General features: G+C 39.0%; 1 protein-coding gene across 1 annotated transcript in view; it reads right to left on the bottom strand.

Moving 5' to 3' along the window:
- The window catches only part of CRHR2 (corticotropin releasing hormone receptor 2), a 145,587-nt gene that overhangs the window by 109,551 nt on the left and 12,464 nt on the right, over positions 1-23,572 (bottom strand). Inside the window, exon 2 of the mRNA XM_034068360.1 lies at positions 22,167-22,260. Within this exon, the coding sequence (XP_033924251.1) occupies positions 22,167-22,260 (94 nt within the window). The remainder of the gene's footprint in view (positions 1-22,166; positions 22,261-23,572) is intronic.

The raw sequence follows: 23,572 nt of genomic DNA, 5'->3' as shown, positions 1-23,572 counted from the left end.
AGTAAGAGATGGATGACAACATAACGATCGACAGTAGGTCTCTTAACTGCCATCAGAATGTCTATAGGCTATCTTCTCTGCCACACACACCACAGCTTCTCACAATGAATTATACTCTGATATGTGAGTAAACTAAAGAAAACCGTTTCTCAAACTGAGTACTACACTTCTAACCAAAATCTGGTCATTAGTGCCTGGGCTAGAAATTTACGCAGTTGCAGATTGTTGTATGTGGAGAGGAATATCAGACATAGATAAAAACAGATCTTTGTTTCACTTGATCTACACATTTGTTAGAAAGAGGAGACAGCCTTTATTACTAGAAGTGAAGTATGACTGTCGTGAGCAAAGATAAAATTAAAAAATGCAGGTCTGTGGTGATGAATCTTTGCAGCTTCATTGATCTTAAAAGAATATTTACTGTGGGTGTAAAAAGATGCAACAGCATAAACAATAAATGGCTTGTAGTTCATGTATTTCTTTCAGCACATTAAAACATTTGTCATTCTCTACAGCTACAAAACCTGTACAAATGAAGCATGTCACATGATACAAATGATTAGACATTGCAAAGAAACATTAAAACACACAAAATAACCAACCTTGACACACTCAAAAACTGCCAATGTTATCTTTTTTTAAAGTGAGGTGTTTTGGATGAATGTGCAGAACACCACCTACCATGTCAGAATAGAGAAACACTCATTCCAGAATAACTCTGGTTTTATACACAGTCAAATTCAGGGTCAGTGCTTCACAGACATACAAGAACACAAAGGACTTATTTTATGTATTTATTTATGCCTGGCAATGGCCCAGTCCTCTGTTTATAGCATAAACAAATACAAAAAAAAAATAATGGAGGTTAGGTCACATCTTAACAAATGATGACTGTGATGGTGTGTCTCATTCATCCCACCTTCTGTTCAATGGGACCACTGACAAATAAGATGTATAGAATCAGGGTATTGCACTGCTTTCCTCCTTATAACACATCAGGCAACAAGATCTATTACATCTTACTTCAGGACACACCAGTCAAACTCTTTACTATTCCTGCCTCTCACCCTGCTTCATTGTACCAACTTTCAGTGCACTCTGAGAAGATCCCATGTGGCCTTAGGGTGGGAGGAAGCACAGAAAGAAAAGGTAGAGGGCAATAAGATCTTCAGAAGCCAGTCCCCCATTGCCTCTGAAAACACACAGATATTCTGCATGATAACAGACTCTGACGTATAGCTCAGAAAGCAGAGAACAAGACAGAAATAACATAGGGTCATGTTGTCCAGCAACCTGTCTCTGACAGTGACCAAAATCAGATGCTTCAGAGAATGATTTAGCCCACCAACAAAACCAGCCTGTTCCAAATTGCCACTATCTAATTATAAGGGCACCCTAAGCAACATTAACATATGCAGTAAGAGAATTAATTCTTTGGGTTATGGGTCTTGCCTTCATTGCCCAGCATACAGCACTGTATCTACAGTATTGCAACTCATAGTTTTAAATCATCCAACTTGCACTTAATTGGGTATTTTTGAGAGGCATCAGCATTCTGGTTTTCAGAACCTAGGCTAGTAGCTTGTGTACTCCTTTGGACATGTCTGCCCAACCCAGATGCAAAATCCAGGACTCATAACAAATTTAAACACTGCAGAGTTGCCAGCTTGCAGATTCAGGTTGCTATGAATCTGAATTTTATGAGGTACACAAATTGCCATTATAGCCAAGCAGGATCTAAATTTTGATTCAGCTGTCTAAAAGTACATGTCCAACACCATCTGAGATACTCTAGCATATCTGAGATAGCCACAGGAGGCTAGCAGATAAACACAGGACCTAGGAAAGACCCACCCCTATGGAAGCAGCCACTGGAGGCCACGCGTTTTGTCCTCAAGCATCTCACATGTTCTGGGACACCAATAGCTAAGCAACCAAATAGAACCTCAGATGTCCATTGATTACAAGGGCTGATCAGGTCTCCCTCAAAAAATTGTATGCATGGGCACATAACCTTGAAGACATAATCAGAATTCCAGCTAGCAGTACAATATCAGTGCACATTGCACCTCTAAATGCCCACAAGTGCCTCACTCAAACTCAACAAGAAGCAATAGCAAACTTTTAAGTACTTGGTCCTCTAGTATGTACCTTCTCTCAGCTACAGGATAATAGACTGAACAAAAAATTTCACAGAAGAGAAGAAGCCTATCATCAGGATGCCACTAGGGAGACTCTTTCAATATTATTACTCAGGCTATACTTTATGTAATAGATTTTTATTCTATATAATAGATTTTAATTTATCTTTTAGACAGCAGGATGGTCAGCCACCACCACAGAAAATGCCTAGAAATTAAGTGGAAGAAATCATGATCAGTTATGTCAACTTCAAGAAGTGAGACAGTAGTTCTCAAGAGCATCATTCTGTAACAGACAGTGAGGTGGGGTCCATGCACATTAGAAAGAAGCTAAAATGATTAGGCATGAAAATGGATTATCACAATATTATTTAGGGCTGTGAAAAACAAAGGGAAAAGAACCTGATGACACCTTGATTTGTGCTGTGCAAAGTGCTTTTGAACTGCTACCATATGAGATGGCGGACCCAGAAGAACAAATGGATGTGTCTGGATTCTGTGACCTTTGCTGTCTACATAATTTTGGATACCTCCTGGTATGCCTTCAGATCTCTCCCCTATCTTGACTCATTACCTTTTGTTTGACATTTTTATTACCAGGATCAATATTTCTGATTCTGTAGCACAGGATACCTCAGAGCTCACATAGGTACAGGCTGGATATTTGAGAGGTCCATAATAGCAAAGGGATTCATCTCATCCAGTTTAATCCACCTAACACTAGGGTGTCTAGGCTAACCCAGGTATCTAAGCTCTCTAACAGTCTCCAAGGAAATGGTCATTTTCAGAGAATGATGATTCATCTAATTTGGAGACAAATGCTTTCTTCAAAGTCATAATTCTTATGATATTCTGCTTAGTAGGATGTAATTCAGCCCAAGAGATGGTTAGATACCTTTGTATTTTAGATAGAGCTCTGCTAACACTTCATGTATCTGAGACGGATATTGGTACTGTATATACATGTTAGGCATAAATTGAAGATGACAAATCATGCAGTGCAGCACAGTTTCAAAGCAGAAAGAAAAAAAAGAAGCCTACATTGAGCTATCTTTACAAGATAAATGATATTAACTGCTGTTCATAGAGATGGTTTGATGGGGAAGAATTCCACTAAAGGCAGAGAAACACTTCCATTTCACTGAGCCTTGTGTGCTATGAATTGTGTTGGGGAGTGTGTTCTACTGTACACACAGGTACTCATACTCATATACAGGAGTTTCTGAAAACAGTAGTTAGTGTGACCATATTCACTTGTTGTGCTCTGTCCAACAGAAAAAAATATTTTCACATCATTCAGGTCACAGCTTAAAATTCGGTGTAATAAAAATGCCCTGCTCACATTACAGTGATACACTGCAGAATACTGAAAAATATGCATTAGGCTTATAATTGGTTTTGTTAGGTTTTTTCTAAACATGCCTATTATTGGGGACATGCTGTTCAGTAAACGCTGTTTCCTTCTTCAAAGTCAGTTTCACTGGTGCTTAAACATTGCCTAACTTTAAACCCACACTTACATTTCACTGACTTCAGGAACTCAGGAGGAGTTCGAGTGACTTGGTAAATAGAGGTTATTTGTCGAACTAGGACTTACATGCTGGTTTGGTTGAAATACATACATATTTGTTCAAATATTATGTTCTCCCTTAAATTTTCTTGGTCTTGTATAAAGCTTACAGAATCTTGTTATTCTGAAACATGCACTTTGAGCCACCTGTAAACTGACTGCACCATTTTATTGGTAAGAATTTTCACAGTAAGCATAAACCTTGGAAAACAGTTTAAACCCTCAAAACCAATGTTTTTCTGTTCTTATCAAGTGTTTAGATAAGGAGAGCTCAATTTATAATTGGTTACATCTGCACTGGTTACAGTGGATTTTTACAAAAGCCTAAGATCAGAACCCAAGAATTCAATGCAAAACAGTTGAAGACTGAAATAAGCACCAACATTAAAATAAATTTATTTCGGTAAAATACATGTAACTGTCATTAAGTAAAATAGAATAGCTGATACTATGATAGATACTTTAATAACAGTTGCAGCAAAATATTAATCCTGGTAAGTGAGGCACTTCCGATCTACTTGACAGCACAGCTGGGTTTCTTTTCCCAAGATATATTAATTCATTTTGTATTTGGTAAACTGCACATCTCACTGCAATGAATATTAAAGAAAGAGTTCTGGAAAAACATGTAACACTCTAATTAAACATTCTGTCATTCATATGCTCTCGCACTCAATAGCAAAGACAAGATAACTTCTCATTGCTAAGCAAGTGCTGTTTCATTTATGGACTTATCAAATCTTATTAACCTTTCAAAAAATCTCTGACCTCCTAGTCGGAGTAGCCATTCACAGTGTTGCTAACTGGCAGTGATCCTAAGTAGATGTCAAACTCCGCAGACCGATGCCTGGAAAAGATACTATTTTTCAGCACTTCTCTTTCCTAATCTAATAAAATCATCAGAGTCATCATTTGATTATACAATACTGCACACAACAAGCACCTGATCATCACAACTTTGCCTTTGGGGGCTATTTAATGAATAAATAAATATTTTTGCAGAGACTTTTTTCTGCAGTTATTGCAGCCTGAATACTAAGAATTACTTCAGTGAGGACGAAGTTCTCTTCCTTTTCAATTCCTGTAAAGTTATTAAGTACAAAACCTATAGTTTATCCCTAATGCAAATAGCCCTTTCTAGACAGAAATGATGAATGAATAACTATTTCATTCAGGGATAAAGAGTTTGTCAAGTGCTATGGAATTCTTCTGGATCAAAGGACTGATGTAAGTAGGATACAAGTCATCCCTAACGGGACTGTAAGTTACTACCTTTGAAATATGTAGCACATGTTTCTCTGCCTGGTTTCTAAACTTGTTTGGCTCACTGCCAGAGCATTGTTGACTTCTTTCACTTGGCCACTGGAGGGCTCTCCTAATTTTCCACTACTGCAAGAGAAACATTTGATTTGAGTTTACAAACATTATAAAAGAAAACCTGTTTGTAGTTAGCTGAATACAAACCAGCAACAACCAAAACAGTAGAGTTCAGTAGTTCATATAAAGATCTGCATGTGGACAAAATGCATTTTACTGTCCCTTCTTCTTTAACAGCAAAAATATCACTACAGTAAGAATTTCACTAAACAGAAGATACCCTTTTACGCACAAGAGTATCAACTGCACAAGAGATTATGGGTTTGAGATGGACAGCAAAGTCTGTCCTCATCACCCATTCTGCCCCATACCACATCATTTCACTCCAAAATCACTGCACAACTCAATTCATTTTTCCACTAAGCATGCATTCAGACCTCTGTCACCTGATTTCCAATTTATTTCCTCACCTCAAGACCAATTTCCATGGCTAGTTCAATTTGCTTTTGAGGGAAACACTGATGGGTCAATCATCTCATCCTTTTCATATTAATGCTGCTTATGCAGAAAGAGGAGATCATGTAAGATTTTCCATTTTCCTGTGGGAAGAGGCATGCTGTGTCTACACTGCTGTGAGTACTCGCAGACTACTGTCAATTGGGGATTACTGATTAATTGTTTCTTTTTTCTTTTTCGGTTTGGTTTGGTTTTTATCAAAAGGATTGATTTACTTAAAGCTAAATTTTCTGGTGGAAGCAGAACATTTTATTATATATTTTCTTAGGACAGTATTTCCAGTGCCAAAATAAGAGACAAGTAGCCTAGACCATCCCAGAATAACCATTTGAGATGAACTTTTCATTGTGATGAGGGAAAGCCAGCTGTAGAGCCCTGTTGCATTGTTTTGCTCCATACCTTTGTCACTCACAGCTCAACCAAACTCTTAGGTATATCCTGAATCAAAATCTCTTTTCTCTTTTCCCTGATGCCACAAAAGTTAACATGCAGAAAGTACAGCAAGCCTCACGGGAAAATGTCCACCTCCAGAAGGACACCAGCTTGGTGATTACTCACTTCTCTGAGTAGTGGGAGATGAATCTGCTATAATGAGCCAGATGACAAGATATAACCTCTCAGCTGAGTTTCATACTGTTCACCCAAATACACCATATGTGGGTTGAGTAAAAAAGACCAAAATCATAGAGTGGAGTGCAGGCCCAGAGAGTTCAAAAGAGGATCAAACACCCTTCAGTCACCTCCTACAATTTTGTCACAAGCAGCTGGGGAAGGATGTGGATTTTAACATTATCCTGGTATTGCTCCTCTGAGTTATTTTGAATGCATGTAAGTGAGATATAAGCCAGCCAGCCTATGACACATGGCAGAAAATATTTTTTTTCCTCAACTTAGACATAATTTTGATTAAAGAGTCCTGGCTATGATCACTTTATCCCAGTTCCTTTGAGATACTCTAACACAGATAGAAAAAACTACCTATGATAATGGACAAATGGATTTTCTCGGCCTCTGCGACTCTGCTTCTGTCTTGGAATATAAGATTAGCTAAAGCTAGGTGGGAACATTCCAGGGGTCATTTAAATTACACTTTAATTATTTAGTCTGAATTGCATGGGATTGTTAGTTTGGCAGGTGACAGAAAATAACAGGAGAAGAACAAACGTGTAAAATCTGGAGCGGGAGTTTACATCATTTCCTAGACTTTTTTGAAATCTTCAGATTCCTGAGTGAAATAAACAGTTAGGATCTTTAAATTTTAGGTGTTGATCAGCTTATCCTAAAAGCTTTTATGATATAATTGGTGTATTACAGTTAATGAAAATATTTCTGTGCTTGGAGCTGCAGTAGGTCATCTGCAAATACCAACTGGAAGCTCTGGGTGAGAACACTCCGACCATGTGGATGTGCAGCGGTCTCTTGTCTGAGAGCTAACCACTTAGACTCCCTTTAACAGCCAGTGGATGAAACACACACATCTCATCATAAAGTGCACATTTAAATCAGATGAATGTATAAATGCCACAACACTTGTAGCTGCCTACAAGAAGAGACCGAAGCATCTGGCTTAATTGCAGATGCCTACATTATGTATCTCTAACACTAGGTGAGTTTAATTATTTTTTCACTTCTGATTATGAACAAAGATTATTTGGTTATTCCTCCAATACAGTCCTGCGAGTTTAACATTAAAATTACAGTCTCCACTGAAATTATTAGCTAAATGTTTCTCCGCATGAAGAAAGCCATGGTTTAATTTGAAATAATTGATTATAGGGATGAAAGAACAGCCCATTTTACCATCTTCAGATAAAAACTAGTAACGTACTTACAAGAAAATTCTGAAAATAAGAAGCAATTTGTACTTTTTAGGAGAAAATACCACTCCTCTTCAGAAGAACTGTACTAGCTTTTATGGTTTATGTTCCCTAAAAGTCTTTGCTTTTGGAAAAATCTGTAGAAAATATAAATCAGGAGCTCACAAAAGAATTGTTTGATTGGCATGGCTCAGGCCAGTTCTCCTCTGAGTTGCAAATGATGTGTTTCTCAGTTTAACAGAGGAGCTGTCAGTGGCAGAGAAATCTCTAGGCTCCCTCAAAAGTCAAGAGGGACCTAGTCAGTGCAGTCAATGGATTCTATGGGATGATTTCTGTTACTATAAAGAAGATACATAAATTGGGTCAGGTAAATTGTCTTCTAAAAGTCTCTCTTAACATTAGCTATAAAGGCAACCTGGGCTGACTTGCTCACTGGGGCATGTCTGTACTATGAATGTCTAAACTTAGGGACAGGAATCCCATCTGTAGGGAAAATAAGAGAAAAAAATCATGCCTAGAAAATCTTTCATGTAAAAATAGCCTCAATCAAAACTTCCACTGAGGCTTTGCTTTTGCTTTCATTTTTGTACCGTTTTCCATTATGATCTTTACAATGGCTACATAAGAACCCTGTTCCTAATCACAGTGTGTTTATTTAATGATTGGTTTTCACCAACCAATAGCCCCAACTAAGAGAAAAGTGAACAATAAATTTGAAATAACTTCCATAGGTTTACTTACACAAAAGTCTAACAGCATAAGTTTGGCTTTTTATTCTCTGAAAGTAGCCACCGTAAAATCTGGGGTCTCTTGATGGATAGGCCCTGACAAACCAGACAACAGAGCCAGCATTGCTCCAAAGGATCAAGTGCAATTTTTCATTTCACTGGTATATGTACCTGTGTCCTCCCCAGAAGAACTACCAGGGTCTTTGAAGTAGGAAATAACTCATGCAGATAATTATTTACATTGCAGAAGAATTAGTGTTCTTTATAGGAATTTTCTGAGAGCAAACTCGTTAATTTAACCCAGCTGACAACTGTTCATGCCAGGTCTGACCACAGGCAGAATGAAAAGGTGTCTTAAATGCACCTTTGATATGTTCAGTACCTGTAATGCTGAGTTAGAGCGGGTTCTGCTTTTTCCTGTGAGAGTGACCTTTCTGTAATTTGCTTTAAGCCTAAAATTAGTTGAATTTGGAAACAAAGCTCCCTTGTGCTACAACCCAGCCTAGTAAAACACACTGTGACAGCTGAAGCAATAGCTGTCTTCTTGAAATGCAGGCTAAACCTGAGGCAGCTGGACCTATACCATATGTTTCTGCACTAGGAGTTAAATAGCCATAACAGCACTTAATGACTTCACAAATTCATGGTCTATGATCAAGCATGCAGGGATGTGATAAGCTAACCAGCTGCACCACTGCACCAAAACAAGCCATTTTGCCCTATTTTCTGGACCCAGTAGGAGTCAAACTGCTCAGTACTAAGACCCTGACGCTGGTGAAGAAAATGCCAGATTCATACATAGCACTCAAAAAATACCCAACCACTGCAAAGTGCTGAGTTTGGAGAAGGCGTTCTTAGGCTTTGTGCCATAACAACATGCAAGAGCTCTCTGGGGTCCTTGAGGATAGGAGTGACTTGACAGCTTTCTTTAACTGAGGTCATGTGGCTTGTGTTTTATTTTTCTCCTGTCAGGGTTTTTTCACCTGCTCAAAGTGTTTCCACTGTTCAAAGGCAAATTTGTAGATCTGGTGAAGGCTAGACATGATCAGGTAAAACTTCTGTAGCTGTTGGCTTACCCACATCATTATTCTTTTCCATGACAGTTTTGTCTAGATTGGCCACTATTTAATTAAGCTAATATATTTATGCAATAAACACTCGAACAACCAAGACAACTCAGAACATCCATCAGTATCATTTACATATCAATTGTGAGGTGTACACATGGAACAGATAAAGAGGACTGGCATTTTTGTTCCGCTGATCACCTTACCCTTGCTACATACAAATGCAAACCTTTTAAATACCATCAGGTCTTTTGCGGACTAACAAGGCATAAAGGTGCCAGCCACTGCCAATGTCATGCTAACATGTATATACCCTGTTTTCTCTACATCAAAATATGCAAGTGCCACATTTCATACGGGAAAAGAATAGTTACTGGAGCACAGGGCAGAGAGATAGGAACTTCAAACCTACTTCAAACTAACACTGTGATCTCTCTTGCCCACCCTTGTGTTTCCTAATAGGCACTGAATGATTATTCATTGTGAGCATCTCAGCACTTCCTCCCCCAGAATCATTATTTCTATTCCCTGGAACTTCACACCAGCCACCGAAATCCAAGTTTAATCCCCTATTTTGCCCTGTGAGTTTCACCTTTGGGCCTCCAAGATTTCTGGTGATTAAATGAAAATATCAACACATAAGAACTCCAGCTAAAAGCAATAGCAGTTACATCAATCAGTTAGAAAGTCCTCATGTTTCGTGTGGGCTTGCAAGGCTACTGTGGAGTATTCAAAACTTTTGAAATGCAAAAATGTCAGCTGCTTCCTTTTAATTGCTATGTTTTTAGTATCAACCAAGTACTGCAGGCAGGCTGCAGAGTGAGAACGTCTCAAGTTCTAATATTCCTCCAGTAATTGGCTTTGAATTCTTGGCAAATCACTCAACTTTACACCACATATAAAACATAGATAAAAATAAATCCTCCTCAATATCCATGGATTCTGTAAGAATGTTTTTGCTATTATTTTTATTTAATTTTAAACTACGGAAAGCTAACCAAGACAAAATATTCCTATTTCTTGCAACACTGGAAACAAGAAGGAACTGAAAATGGTGGACTTTAGGTCAAATAAGTCATAACAGTCAAGCTCCTTGCGACAAGATGAAAATTTAAAAAGTACTCTGAAATCTGCAATGGAGAACAAAACCCAAGTATTTTGTGGCTGTTTCATCCATGAACTAAGGGACTGCAGAAAAACAAAGTAATACTGTGTAATACTGCATATATTTTTCCTCAATTAATATGTTTTCTCAAATAAAATGGACAAATATGTTTCATTTTCTTGTGGATGTTGATGAAATTCTAATGATTATAATAGAAAAATAGAAGGCATAATCATTTTTATTGTGTATGTTTCCACTGATGCCCCTGAGCTCTCTCTCCCTATTGAAAACGGTCACATAATGATACCCTCCAGGTTAGGGAAATAGTAGTCAAAAGTTTAATAATGTGTATAGCTATATTAATTCTCATCTTAAAAAAAATGTTTTTTTTTTTAAAAGTACATATACAGGGTGAATTTCTGTATCAATTACCTCAGAGATTTCCATCCTAACTAGCATAACAAGATATTGTATAGCCACCCAGAAAATGGTATCTTTTTTGCTAGTAAGAGTTTTACATTTGGGTTTCAGAATGCTTCATAACAACATATAACAACACCAGCCTAGGCTGAGTGAACTGGGCAGTCTCTCCCAAGCAGAAATGACAAGATTTACGTGGCAACTGTGGCATTTAAAAAAAAAAAAATTCCCTTCTGAAACTCAAGACTTTTAAAACCTCTAGGAGAAAAGGGAAAGGAGGAAAGGGGAGGGGACTTGGTAAGCATCCTGCATAAATCATCAAGTTTATTTATCCATGAAGAAAATGGAGATTTGTGCCAAGTTTTAAATTAACTCAAACAAGAGAAAAGGATTTATTTTTCTGGAGAGATGACAGTAAAAAACACCCATCATACTCAAAAGTCCTAGAACTCAAAGGTTTCAAAATTCACCCAGTGGCTACTGGAAGAATTTTAGAATCAGAATCATAGAACAGCTAGGATTGGAAAGGACCTCAAGATCACCTAGTTTCAACCCCCCTGCCATGGGCAGGGACACCTCACACTAAACCAAGGCTCTGTCCAACCTGGCCTTGAACACTGCCAGGGATGTACTTCCCTGGGCAACCCATTCCAGTGCCTCACCACCCCTAACCCTAACCCTAACTTCTTCCTTATATCCAATCTAAACTTCCCCTGTTTAAGTTTCAACCCGTTACCCCTTGTCCTATCACTACAGTCCCTAATGAATAGTCCCTCCCCAGCATCCCTGTAGGCCCCCTTCAGATACTGGAAGGCTGCTATGAGGTCTCCATGCAGCCTTCTCTTCTCCAGGCTGAACAGCCCCAACTTTCTTAGCCTGTCTTCACACAAGAGGTGTTCCAGTCCCCTGATCATCCTCGTGGCCCTCCTCTGGACTTGTTCCAACAGTTCCATGTCCTTAGCATAATGACACTTTTTATTATTAAAGTAATCAGATATTTATATATATTTATATGTATATAGTATATGTATTTACACATATACATATATGTTTATTTAAAACTTAAAAACACAACAAAGTTCTTAGATAAGAAGCTGTCCATCTGAGCCAGAAATCTTGGTTTTAGGCTCACTAATACAAATTTCAAAGATCTGATGCCCACTGAAGTGTGGCTACACAATGAGGATTCACCTGAAGATTTCATACTCACTTTCACAGTGATGAACGGACAAGCAATGTCCTCAAGCATATTAATAATGAAACTGCAGCTATATCTCCCTTCTGACATTAACTCTTTCCCCCTTATTTAAGGCAGAAAGTAATAGCCATCTACATGCTGCTAAATTACATCAGGGATGCTTTCACAGAAAGGGAAGGTTCTTAGGAGTATGATTAATTTCCTGTAAACCTAGATACTGCAAAGTAGAAATCTGCAGCTGAATGGGCTTTGGCAGCCCCTATGCCCTTCAAAAAAAATACAGGCTTCTTTAAAGATACCAGAACAGCCCTATTGGTTCTGAATAAAGCTCCACCTACTACATCATCCTGTCTACAAGAGTAGCCGTAAGTGGCTGTTTAAGGAAGAACACAGGGACTGGAGACACATAAGCACTCTCTCAGCTTCCCATATTCACGTCAGGTTGCCGGAAGAAGTAGTATATGCTCCATCCCTGGCAGCGTTCAAGGTCTGGTTGGACAGAGTCTTGGGCAACATGGTCTAGTGTGAGGCCATGGCAGGAGGGTTGGAGCTTAATGATCTTAAGGTCCTTTCCAACCCTGACTATTCTATGATTCTATGATTTCCTGAACCAAACAAGGGTTCTCTGGTATGGTAAGCCTCTGTGCATTAAACAGTGTTAACAGTCAAAAGATCAGCTTCTAAATGCTTAGCCTTGTGTATCTGAGACATCTGCACAAGATGCAGTTTCAAAACAATGAAGACAGAGCCTTGCAATGGTACAGTTCCTTATGGTATTCTTTACAGGGTTTTAGGGAGGTCAAACAAGTCCACAGGTAAGCTAGCAGGTTTTTCACTGCAGTGCTGTTTATAATAACGAAATCTAGTTCCTGTAGCACATTAATGGAGTTGAGATACCACATAGCATTTAGAATCATAGAATGGTTTGGGTTGGAAGGGACCTTAAAGACCATCTAGTTCTAACCCCTGCCACGGGCAGTGACAGCTTCCACTAGATCAGGTTGCTCAAAATCCCATCCAACCTGGCCTTGAACACTTCCAGGGATGGAGCAACCACAGCTTCTACGGTCAACTATGCCAGCTCCTCACCACCCTTACAATTACACCTTTAGGAACTTGTTTCTCATTTGTCTCTTAGCTATGGGCATGTGCACTCAAAATATCTGCACCCATAAACAATCTTTTTTTCTATCATGTTTATGCTTATGAGTAACATTGCTCAGTGGAGTGTATCACTGCAGTGAATGAGTCTTCTCACACAAGAAAAGATATACACAAGGTGAAGTGGTTGAACAGTTCAGTTCCTAGTGGTTTACATAAACTGTGCTAATGTTTTCCATTATCTTTTTCTTATACAACCAACTTTCACACTTTGACAGTTTAATGAGTAAGTTTAATGCTTGAAAGAAAAAAAAATCACATAGTTCTTACTTTATAATGGAATAAGAAAGTTGAACAATACAGAGCTGGAGCTTTACAGGTCAGCTTTGCACTTGACTATCTTTAGTGCTTAACTATTTTTTCATACATGGCAGTACACAATAAGATGCCCCCACCTTAGGGCTGGAGGCCAAGGCAAATCAATTCCATGCATAACAGAGTTTATTCAGAAAAGTTCGATCAAGTGATGCTGTGGAGAGCTAAACAAGGACAGATGAGCTGTCAGTTACAACTTTAAAACAGGTGATTTATGCAAGCTGAACCTCTGATTCATTGACTCTGTTCGCACTCTAGTCCACGGTAGGCCATGACAGCATCTGTAAGAACAAACTTTCTCTTCCTCAGACCATCCACTGAGTTCTCAAACAGCTTTGAGCACATCTTGCAACGTATTAATAGCAGATGGCAGAAAGTCACCCTCTTTTTTCACTTTCACTAGATGCCAGTGAAGTAAGGAAGTGCTGGCAGGTATAAATTTGTACACAGGGGTTTAAGACACACAGTGTTTACAATTACACGTTCACAAAGAAACAGATGGAGCCCAGCCTCACCTTAGCCTGTCTATATGGTGGATCTGGCTCCACATGTGACTCAGGGACACTCCTCCAAAAGAAGCAGGGAAACATACACTTTGTTGATACAGAGAGACAAACACAAGACAACTACTTGTCAACAAGAGCACATCTAGAGGCTCATTCCAAAACCAGAGAGCTAACTCAGTTCTGGGGTCATAAGGTCATAAGCATTTTATTGAAATCAGAAACAACATCAAAAATGTTCCCCATTCTTGTCCCTCTCTCCCGTTTCCTAGTAATAATTATCCTCCAGTATTACATATTTTTACAGCTATCTTTCCAAATAGTGCAGTTTGTAGTATAGCTATTGTTGTTTGGGGGTACTCACTAGATTGACCACAGCATTATTTCACTGTTTGAAGGACTCATCAACCCACAAACCCAGAAAGAAATGTTGATTTAAAAGACAGAAGGTGTTTTCATTTAAGACCAGATTCACTGACGTTGATTCCATGTGAACAGAAAAGGCACTCCATCTGTTTAGTAGAACTTGACAAAATGAGAGGTTCTACAGAGTATATTTTTATCTGCCAAGTATATAAAAAATTATATCTAATTTAGAAACCGCATTCAGCAAATGGGATTCATTGTACCAACTGTATAAATTCTAAGATTTAAGCGCATTTGATGAAGTGTGGCATTGTAACAGTAATTACCAAGGGTCTGCTGAGAACATGTCATGCAGAAGTGACAGATCCAGGACTGAGGTGTGCCACTCTCCTGAAATACGAAAAAAACTCAATGGAATGTTCCAAGTACATGTTTCCATTGCATGTTTTTATTTATGAGTTATGACTGTATTATTTACATTCCTCTAAAATTCACTTTTCCCTTTCCTTACTCTTCACAGCAACCCAGGCTGGCAGCATGAAACCACCATGGCAATGCCATCAAGTTGATCACTGTAAATGCTTCTAATACCTAACAGGAGCATGGGATCTCCCTCAGACCCACATACCAAACACCCTAGTGACTCCAGACAAAGATGCGACAGATTTTCAGTCAGTTCAGAGCTGATGCCATTGAGAGGCAGTTTTAAGATGTTCAGAGGGTAGTTACCTTCCTGTAAAGTCCAAGGAAAGTGATTACTGATATCAGGGGAGTTAATATTTCATTATAAATCAGTAGCACAGCTCCTGGTGTAACTGGTCCCTCTTCTAAGCCAAGATTACTTTGTAGTTTTCTGAGGTTCTATAAAAGCAACTATTCATGGGATCAAGGCACTAGAGCAACTTCTTAATGTAACATGTTTCACATGCAGAAAAACAGCGTAAGACCAGACTACAAGCAACAGCTACTTACGTGAAAAAAAACAAACCATCGCATACCCCTAGAAAAAACTGTGTGATTCTCATCCCTATAATACCTGGGCACTTTAAAGCCCCATTTACACAGCTTAGAAGGTTTTTGCTGAACATTTTGTAAGAATTTGTCACCCTCTGGACACCTAGGGTAAATGTGGGAACCTTCAGATATGTTTCTATACCCCATCTACAAACCATTTACTGGGAAAAACAAACAAACATACATACATACAGAATCCAAAAGCATCATAAGTATTTTCTCTGTACAGCAAATGTACAAAGTAGATGTGTTGCTTAAGGACATGGTTTAGTGGTGGACTTGGTAACGTTAGGTTAATGGTTGGACTTGATGATCTTAAGAGCCTTTTCTAACCTAAAGGATTCTATGATTCTAAATAATAGTCTCTAGTGGACCACAGAACTTGTTGGTCTGTCTACATAGTTTTTTTAATACGTGAGAGTTTTTCCACATCCTCAGCTTGGAACTGCACCAGAAATGCAGCTTAAGAAATGCAACTTTTTAAATTATAAGGACCAGTGACAGTAATACAAACTGTACAACATACAACACAGTCAGCTTTATTTTGGGAAGTATAAAAAAGCATTGCTAGTCTGCCTGGTATGTCATTTGAGGCAGTGGGAAAATAAACCAACATCATCACCTCTATTTACATAGTGTTACTGCGACATCTGAAAATAAGAAACATAAGGAAGATTGCTTGTGTCTAGCTAGAGCTTTGATCATGCAAATGTGATGCTAGGTTAACTTTATGCCCGTGAGCTGTAACTCAGTTGTGTGGATATGATGAAAGCACATTCCTAAGTGCCCCAAAGTCAGTGTCAGGATCAGTGTACATAGCTTCCGCCAGCAGCCAAGAGCCAAAAGAGTGCAAAGCATTTGTTAAAATGAATAGCTTGTCCAAGTATCATTATAAATGGAAGTGTTCATTGATGTGACCTGCTGGGAAAATCAGAAGGGAAACAGTGAAAATTGCTGCCATGCCACTACTGTAGAGGAATAGTTAGAGATGTAATGAGGCCAAAACTTCTGTTTCCAAGAAACAGAATAGTGCAATGTACAGAAATAAATAACTGCCAGAGTAATGAGTGCCTCACCTTTGCAGTGCAAGCTATCAAATATGCTTGTCTGTCATGAAGCTTTCATCTACTAAAAGAATGATTGATTGAAATTGACTACTAAGAATTAACAACAGTCAGCCAAGCAAAATCTACAGCCTGTGTGCACTGAGCAGAATGGGCAGCAAGGTAAAACACGCATAACTTTTTTTTGGTGCTGAAGTGTCTGTGGTTATATCACTTGTCAGAGAAGAATTCACGTATTCATTTGAGCTATAAATGTGGATTTAACTCCTATCTTGCAGACTACATGCTACATGGTGTTAAATTTGCAGATATCTGTTAACCTGCTCTGTGGAAATGCCTATATAAGGATGTCTAGATTGAGTTTGACATCTAGTTCAGCTTGTTCATCTATGAGAAATCCTTCTAGCCAGCATCAACTGCCCTAGAGGGCGCAAGTCTCTTGCAGATTCTGTGTCATATCTGTCAACCCTGCAAGTCTTCGTTACCCTAAAGCATCTTAAAGGGCACTGGGCACTGATGTAAGGGCAACTAAATCCCATTCCACTAATAATAATGGGAGCTCAGATTTAAACGTAATTTAAATGTCCATGCATTAAGCAGAAATTATCCAACCAAGCCTGTATTAACAGCAAACCAGGACAGTGGTATTATGACAAGCACACAAAGCCATACTGATACATCTGCAAGCCCAAGATGGTCACACCTCTCTGATTTGCAGAGATTCATGATCAGTAGAAGGCTCAATCAGATATAAGGAGTGAGTCAAGGGAAAAATCTAACACCAGGTAGCCAAGTTAACTTCTGTTTACCAAGTTTTGGTAAGAAACTGCACAGCTTAACACTGAATGTCTTTCCCACAGACAGACAGCTCATACACAGGATCACAACCCTTACAATAGGGATGGAGACTGCCTTGAGAAAAAGCCTGTGTTGCTTCTGGGTTAGAAATGAACACAGTAAAAATAATCTGGGATGAAAAGAAAGTATTCTAGTAACAGATGAGGTAACCCTTTCCAGTAAAGTAGCACAGAGAAATCCTCCAAAACCAAACATAGAAAGCTCACATTTTGTTCTAATAAAGCTCCAAGAAGACAGGAATAATTTAAAAAAGAAATTCTTCACAGAATCTGCAAGGTCCATTATCTCACAATTGTTCTACAACCTTGTTCAGAGACACTTGCATTTTGTTCACAAAGGCAAGTCTGTTGGGGACAATATCAAAACAAAAAATTATGGAAACAAAAGCATTGTAATAAATGGCCAATTTGAAAGTGGCAGAAACACTGAACAAACATAGCATCAAGCCTTCAAACTCTTCCTTATCAAAACGACGGGAATAATTTTCTGCAAAATGAACGTGTCAGTTTTTAACATTTGAAAGGAAGCTTTACAATCTTTTTTTTTTCATGCATGAATATTTCAAATTAAAGATAACTGTAATCTATAAAATAGTGATAAAATTATGTATTTGGTTCTCCAAAGACATTTTTCAAATTTTTATTTCAACAGGAAATCCACATTCGTGGATGATAGTTTTCCCCAGATTATGTGGGTTTTGTCACCACTATACAGAAACACAGTCACATCCATATACTCCCCTGAAGACACACACATATACGTATTCACTTTGTACAAATGTACTTTTTGTAGGTGGAAACAGAACTAGATCTATAATATTGGAGCAGTGTTCCAAGGTCAGAAATAACCCTGACATATGTGGTTTTGGTTTGGTTTGGTTTGTTTTCATGGAGGGAGCACTTTTGCATTGATTGAAAGGATTAGCTTTTAATTCTAATATAGTATCAAATTCTGAAGTTTTCTTCTTTGAATGAAGATCAATAGTTGGACTTCATCTTAAATGTTTTGTCCAACCTGGCTGATTCTATGATTCCATGATCATGCACCAGACACACAGCTATCAGCTACTATCTTTCAATATAGATTTAAAAAGTAACCTGCAAAGACATGAGTATTCAGGTTCTCCTTCCCTCTCCTACACTGCTTTTACTGTTGTCTAGTGTACTTGTGAACAGTTCCTCTGGAAACTGATAGTATAGGGCTGTCTGCAGTTGGTTTGCACGAGGCTTCAATGCAAGATGTCTTTGGAAGCTCTGCACTGATAGCTGTATTAAGAAGTTATCTGAAGTGTGAGGGTGACCAGAGAGGAAGTTTGCATGAGATTTCGTAAATCCTTCTCTTGAAGGAACCTTGCTTTGGCCAGCTGTGGCTTACCAACCCCTACAATGGAACAGAACTCAGAGGAGATGGTCAAGGGTGATATGCCTGTGAAGCTCAGAGAATAATGCACAGTTGTGATTGACCACAGCTGTTGCAAAACTGACTTTATTTCAATGCAAAGGGGACAGATGGACGCCTTTAATTTAGGTAAGTACCTACCAACAGTTAAGTGGATCAACTGCTAGGGTAAATATTTCTCCTTGAGTTCTTTAGAAGAGTGTGAATGTCTCCCTGAGTTAGCCAGACAGCACAGGGCCAGTGTATACATTGCTCAGCCAAAAAGAGATTATAAAACCTAAACAGTTAACAAAAGAATTGTGGAGAATGCAGCTAGCTTCAACCTGCATATTCTTCAACAGTGACTGGGGATGCACAATGTCAAGATGGTGACAGCTGGGACAGCTGACCCCAACTGACCCAAAGGATATCCCACACCATATGGCAACATGCTCAGCATATACAGCTGGAGAAGAAAGAGGAAGTTGGGGATGTTCACAGTGATGGCACCCTGCCTTCCTGGAGATGATTGAACACCTGCCTGCTGATGGGAAGTGGTAACTGAATTCCTTATTTTGCTTTGCTTCTGTGTGTGACTTTTGCTTTACCTATTGAAATGTCTTTATATCAACCAACAAGTTTTCTTACTTTTACAGTTCTGATTCCCTTCCCCAGTTTACCAGGGGAGAGTGAGCGGCTGTGTGGTGCTGAGCAGATTACCAGAGTTCTACCATGACAAAAAGGTTCAACAAAGAATAAGAACTTTTCAACAAAGAACTTTTCATGACTTCCCAGTTATGTGCTATTGTGAGTGCTGGAGAAGCCTCTAATACAAGACAATGTCCCAGTAATGGGAAATTATGGCAATCTCCAAATGATGTCAGATTAGTTGGAGACTTGAAAAGCATCTTTGAGGAGCTGTATGTTGGAATCAATCCCTGGATACATTCCTCCCACACCCACCAACATGTTCCTTAAATCAGAGCTTCCTCAGAGACTTGAGTAAACAACATGAGAGTAGTATAATTCAGAATTTGTCCAGGTTGAATTCTGTACCACACAGAATCAGGTTTACACCATTTCTGTGAGACAACAGTCTTTCACCGTAGTACAAAGCAACCAGAATGAGAGCAAGGAATCAACCTACACCTCAAGAGGATCCAGTCACAGGAGGAAACAAATAACTTTTCTTTCAGTGCATCCCAGGAATTTATGAAAGGAAATGCATGACTCCTGATCTACTATCTCTCCTTTATGGGGTTTTCTGAATAGCCTTAAACACTATAAATGCAAATTATAACCTTCAAAGTGATGGAAGAGTAAGAAAGAGAATATAATTCTTACACTGATACAATCAGCACAGTAGCACTGGCCATCCGTCTTTGGGGGAGAAGGGGGAGAAAGAAGTATAGCATTGACAAAATTCCTGTTTTCAGATGCAACATCTGTTAACAAGATCTTAAAAATTGTGTGACCAAACATGTCAATGGACCAAACAGTGTGATCAAAAGGTTTCCATGGAGATCAAAACTGAGTAGGATCAGATGTAATCCAGGATTTATAGTCACTAAAGGAAACATAAAATGGGAAGGTCAAAGGATTTGAAAGGAAGCATGACAAAATCCATGGAATATCAATGTGAACTGTGGATCCACTTCCTCAAAGTTCCTATAAATATACAAGCTATAACTCAGTGCATGTACAACGCATGTATAGAATTACAGTAATCCTGGATATTATTGTAGTTCTAGCCAAACCATATCAGGACATTAAAACATCACAAACATCTTCAATTGAGTCACTGTAGAAAAATCCTGCCATTTCAACCCATTCTTTTTGTATATGAAAGCAAAGTAACAATTAAATTAAATTCTTCTTTAGGTCACAAATACAAGCACACAATCCTATTAAGTTCAAAAGCTGCACTCAAACAATCATGAGGGCATCATCCAAGGATTTTTCAAGAAAACAATGCCCAAAGGAGAGTGAGTTATATTGCCTTCCAGCTCTGAAAAAGTATTGCTTGGTTTAAATCACTTCAGACTGAATTTACAATGTAATTCACTCAGCAATTCATTGAAATTACACACACATGAAATTCTCAAGAGCATTTTATGCCATCTGTTTAGGATACTTAATATGAACATATTTGGGGGGTGAATTTGGTTATTATAGAGGGAAGAAATTAACACATTGGACTAATTAACAGCATTTTCTGGAAAAGAGACAGGGAAGATAACCAATTACAAAACTTGAATGTTTACTGTTCTCCCAGCTAGAAATAAAGATTATTCAATATGGCTCTCCTTGGAGAAAGAAAAATGTTAAGAAAAGGCATGTGGGTTAAGATAAGGAGAGGAAGAGAGATCACTCACCAATGGCCAAAACAGTCTCAACTGTGTCGGAACAATCCCAGGCACAGATGCAGGTTGGGCAGAGAAGAGACTCAGAGCAGCCCTTGGGGAGAAGGACTTGGGGGTGTTGGTTGATGAGAAAAAGAACATGAGCCAGCTTCAGTGTGCACTCACAGCCCAGAAAGCCAACTGTATCCTGGGCTGCATCAAAAGAAGCGTGACCAGCAGGTCGAAGGAGGTAATCCTGCCCTTCTACTCTGCTCTTGTGAGACCTCACTTGGAGTATTGTGTGCAGTTCTGGTGTCCTCAACATAAAAAGGACATGGAACTGTTGGAACAAGTCCAGAGGAGGGCCACAAGGATGATCAGGGGACTGGAGCACCTCCTGTATGAAGACAGGCTGAGAAAGTTGGGGCTGTTCAGCATGGAGAAGAGAAGGCTGCGTGGAGACCTCATAGCAGCCTTCCAGTACCTGAAGGGGGCCTACAAGGATGCTGGGGAGGGACTATTCATTAAGGACTGTAGTGACAGGACAAGGGGTAACGGGTTAAAACTTAAACAGGGGAAGTTTAGATTGGATATAAGGAAGAAATTCTATACTGTGAGGGTGGTGAGGCACTGGAATGGGTTGCCCAGGGAAGTTGTGAATGCTCCATCCCTGGCAGTGTCCAAGGCTAGGCTGGACAGAGCCTTGGGTGACATGGTTTGGTGTGAAGCGTTTCTGCCCATGGCAGGTGGGGAACTAGATGATCTTAAGGTCCTTTCCAATCCTAACTCTTCTATGATTCTATGACTGGAGTAAATTGGTTTAATTTATCGCCAATCAAATCAGAGTAGCATAATGAGCACCTCAGTTTCAACAGTGAATTCCACACAAAGACTGGATTTTACTAGCACATCCACATGTCTGCCTATCCTGCCTCAATGACCCATGCTGCACTCAGAGAAATGCAAACAGCCTCTGGCAATGAGTTTGGACCAGTCTGGATAAAGACCCTTTAACTGTACTAACCTTCCAACTATCATATCATTCAGAATAAAGTCAGTTTAACAGATTAAAATATGAAAAAAAGGCTGTCATTAATGGTTCACCTGAAGGGGGCAAAATTCAAAGTGTTCTTTCCATGTCATACCACCATACATTGTTGCAAATGAAAACCCAAGACTGGAAGCACTATGTTTATCTCAGCAGGAAAAGATGTTCCTAGAGCAAGGACACTTTGAAAACAGATCCTACAGTAACAGGAAGCCAACAAGAAACAGAGAAATAAATACCTGTGACATTGGTGCGGGCTGACAAAGCTTCACAGTACTTTTCCAGCAGAACAGACAAGGGCAGGTTCACAGAAGATTCACAGTGGAGAACTATCTGGGTGAACAGACAGAAAACAAAACAAACTGTAAAGCCCCAGCATAGAATAGATTTTCTCCTTCCTGAGTACAATAATCCCCATCACTTTCGCTGCAGTTCTCATGCAAAACTGGTTCAGGAACAGACATCCCCTCATGACAGAGAAAATTTAGTTATACTTGCTTAGCTCCATGACATCAGGTAGCATTCCTCTGACTACATGTAGGCATCTACAAATGAACCGCCTATTCTGGATGTCTTCTTGTGGGAGCTAGTCAATACAATTAACAGAGCTTAATAGCATTAACATTATCTCACCTAAAAGTAGATGCCTAAAAGAGAGAAGATGAATCATTTCCCACTAAAGGTCCTTACACATTCAAGGGAGACAGCAATTGGCAAAGGACAATTCAGAATGCTTGAGGAAAGTGCTTCCACTGACTGTAAAGGTAAAATAGGCAGCCCTCTAAGGTGATTCTTGGCTCTTTTTAGCCAGTTTTAGTCTTTTCTAGACACAAATTTATGACTCTCAGAACTCAGAGTGCTGAGCCCTCCACTGAATGTAAAGGCTAGTGAGAAAGAGCACTAATGTCAACATGGGCACTTCAAGAAAGCTGCAGGATCAGAACAGGATAATAGTATGGCCCAATTAAATTTTAAGAAATATACATTTAGTGCTGAATCCAAAGAGCATATTACTATTTTCACACTAAAAAGTGAAATTACTCTAGGTCCCATTGCAGGCAGTGGAGAGAAGCTCACAGAACTGTACATCTCAGTGTACACCTGAGTTGGGATACTGCTTGGAGCAGCAGAAGCTCTTGAAAAGCCCTTTAAGAAAGGCAGAACTGTGGTGAGAAAATTCAGAAATGATACATCAATGATAGAAACTTCTATTTTCAAACTAAGAAACAAAATTTTCTGGACTATTTCTGATGGGGTATAAAGCTGTGGTAACACAAAAAAAGGTCTTTGCTTTTCTATTTATGCAGAATGACTCCAACATAACACAGGCAGCTTTTACTTAGGGAAACGACATAGTCCTTGAATGCTGACATTACATTCGGTGCTTTAAGATGTGTTGAGTGATTGCAGAACCCTCTTTATATCACTGAATTCCTTGTCACTTAATAAGAAGGGGAGTAAATAATCATGACAATAGAATTCATCAGCAATGTTGGTCTCTAAAGAACAACTGTTCTTCATACAAGACCACTTCTACCTATTTTTCACTTTGCTGTTATTTTACAAAATAGGAAGTCTTGAAATACAAAAGAAAAGAAAGAAAAAAGCCTTTCCCAGACTTTACTCTTTTCAAATAAACAACATG

This window comes from Melopsittacus undulatus, chromosome 1, assembly GCF_012275295.1.
Source record: "Melopsittacus undulatus isolate bMelUnd1 chromosome 1, bMelUnd1.mat.Z, whole genome shotgun sequence".
NCBI lineage: Eukaryota > Metazoa > Chordata > Aves > Psittaciformes > Psittaculidae > Melopsittacus > Melopsittacus undulatus.
This window is presented reverse-complemented; position numbering and strand designations above follow the sequence as displayed.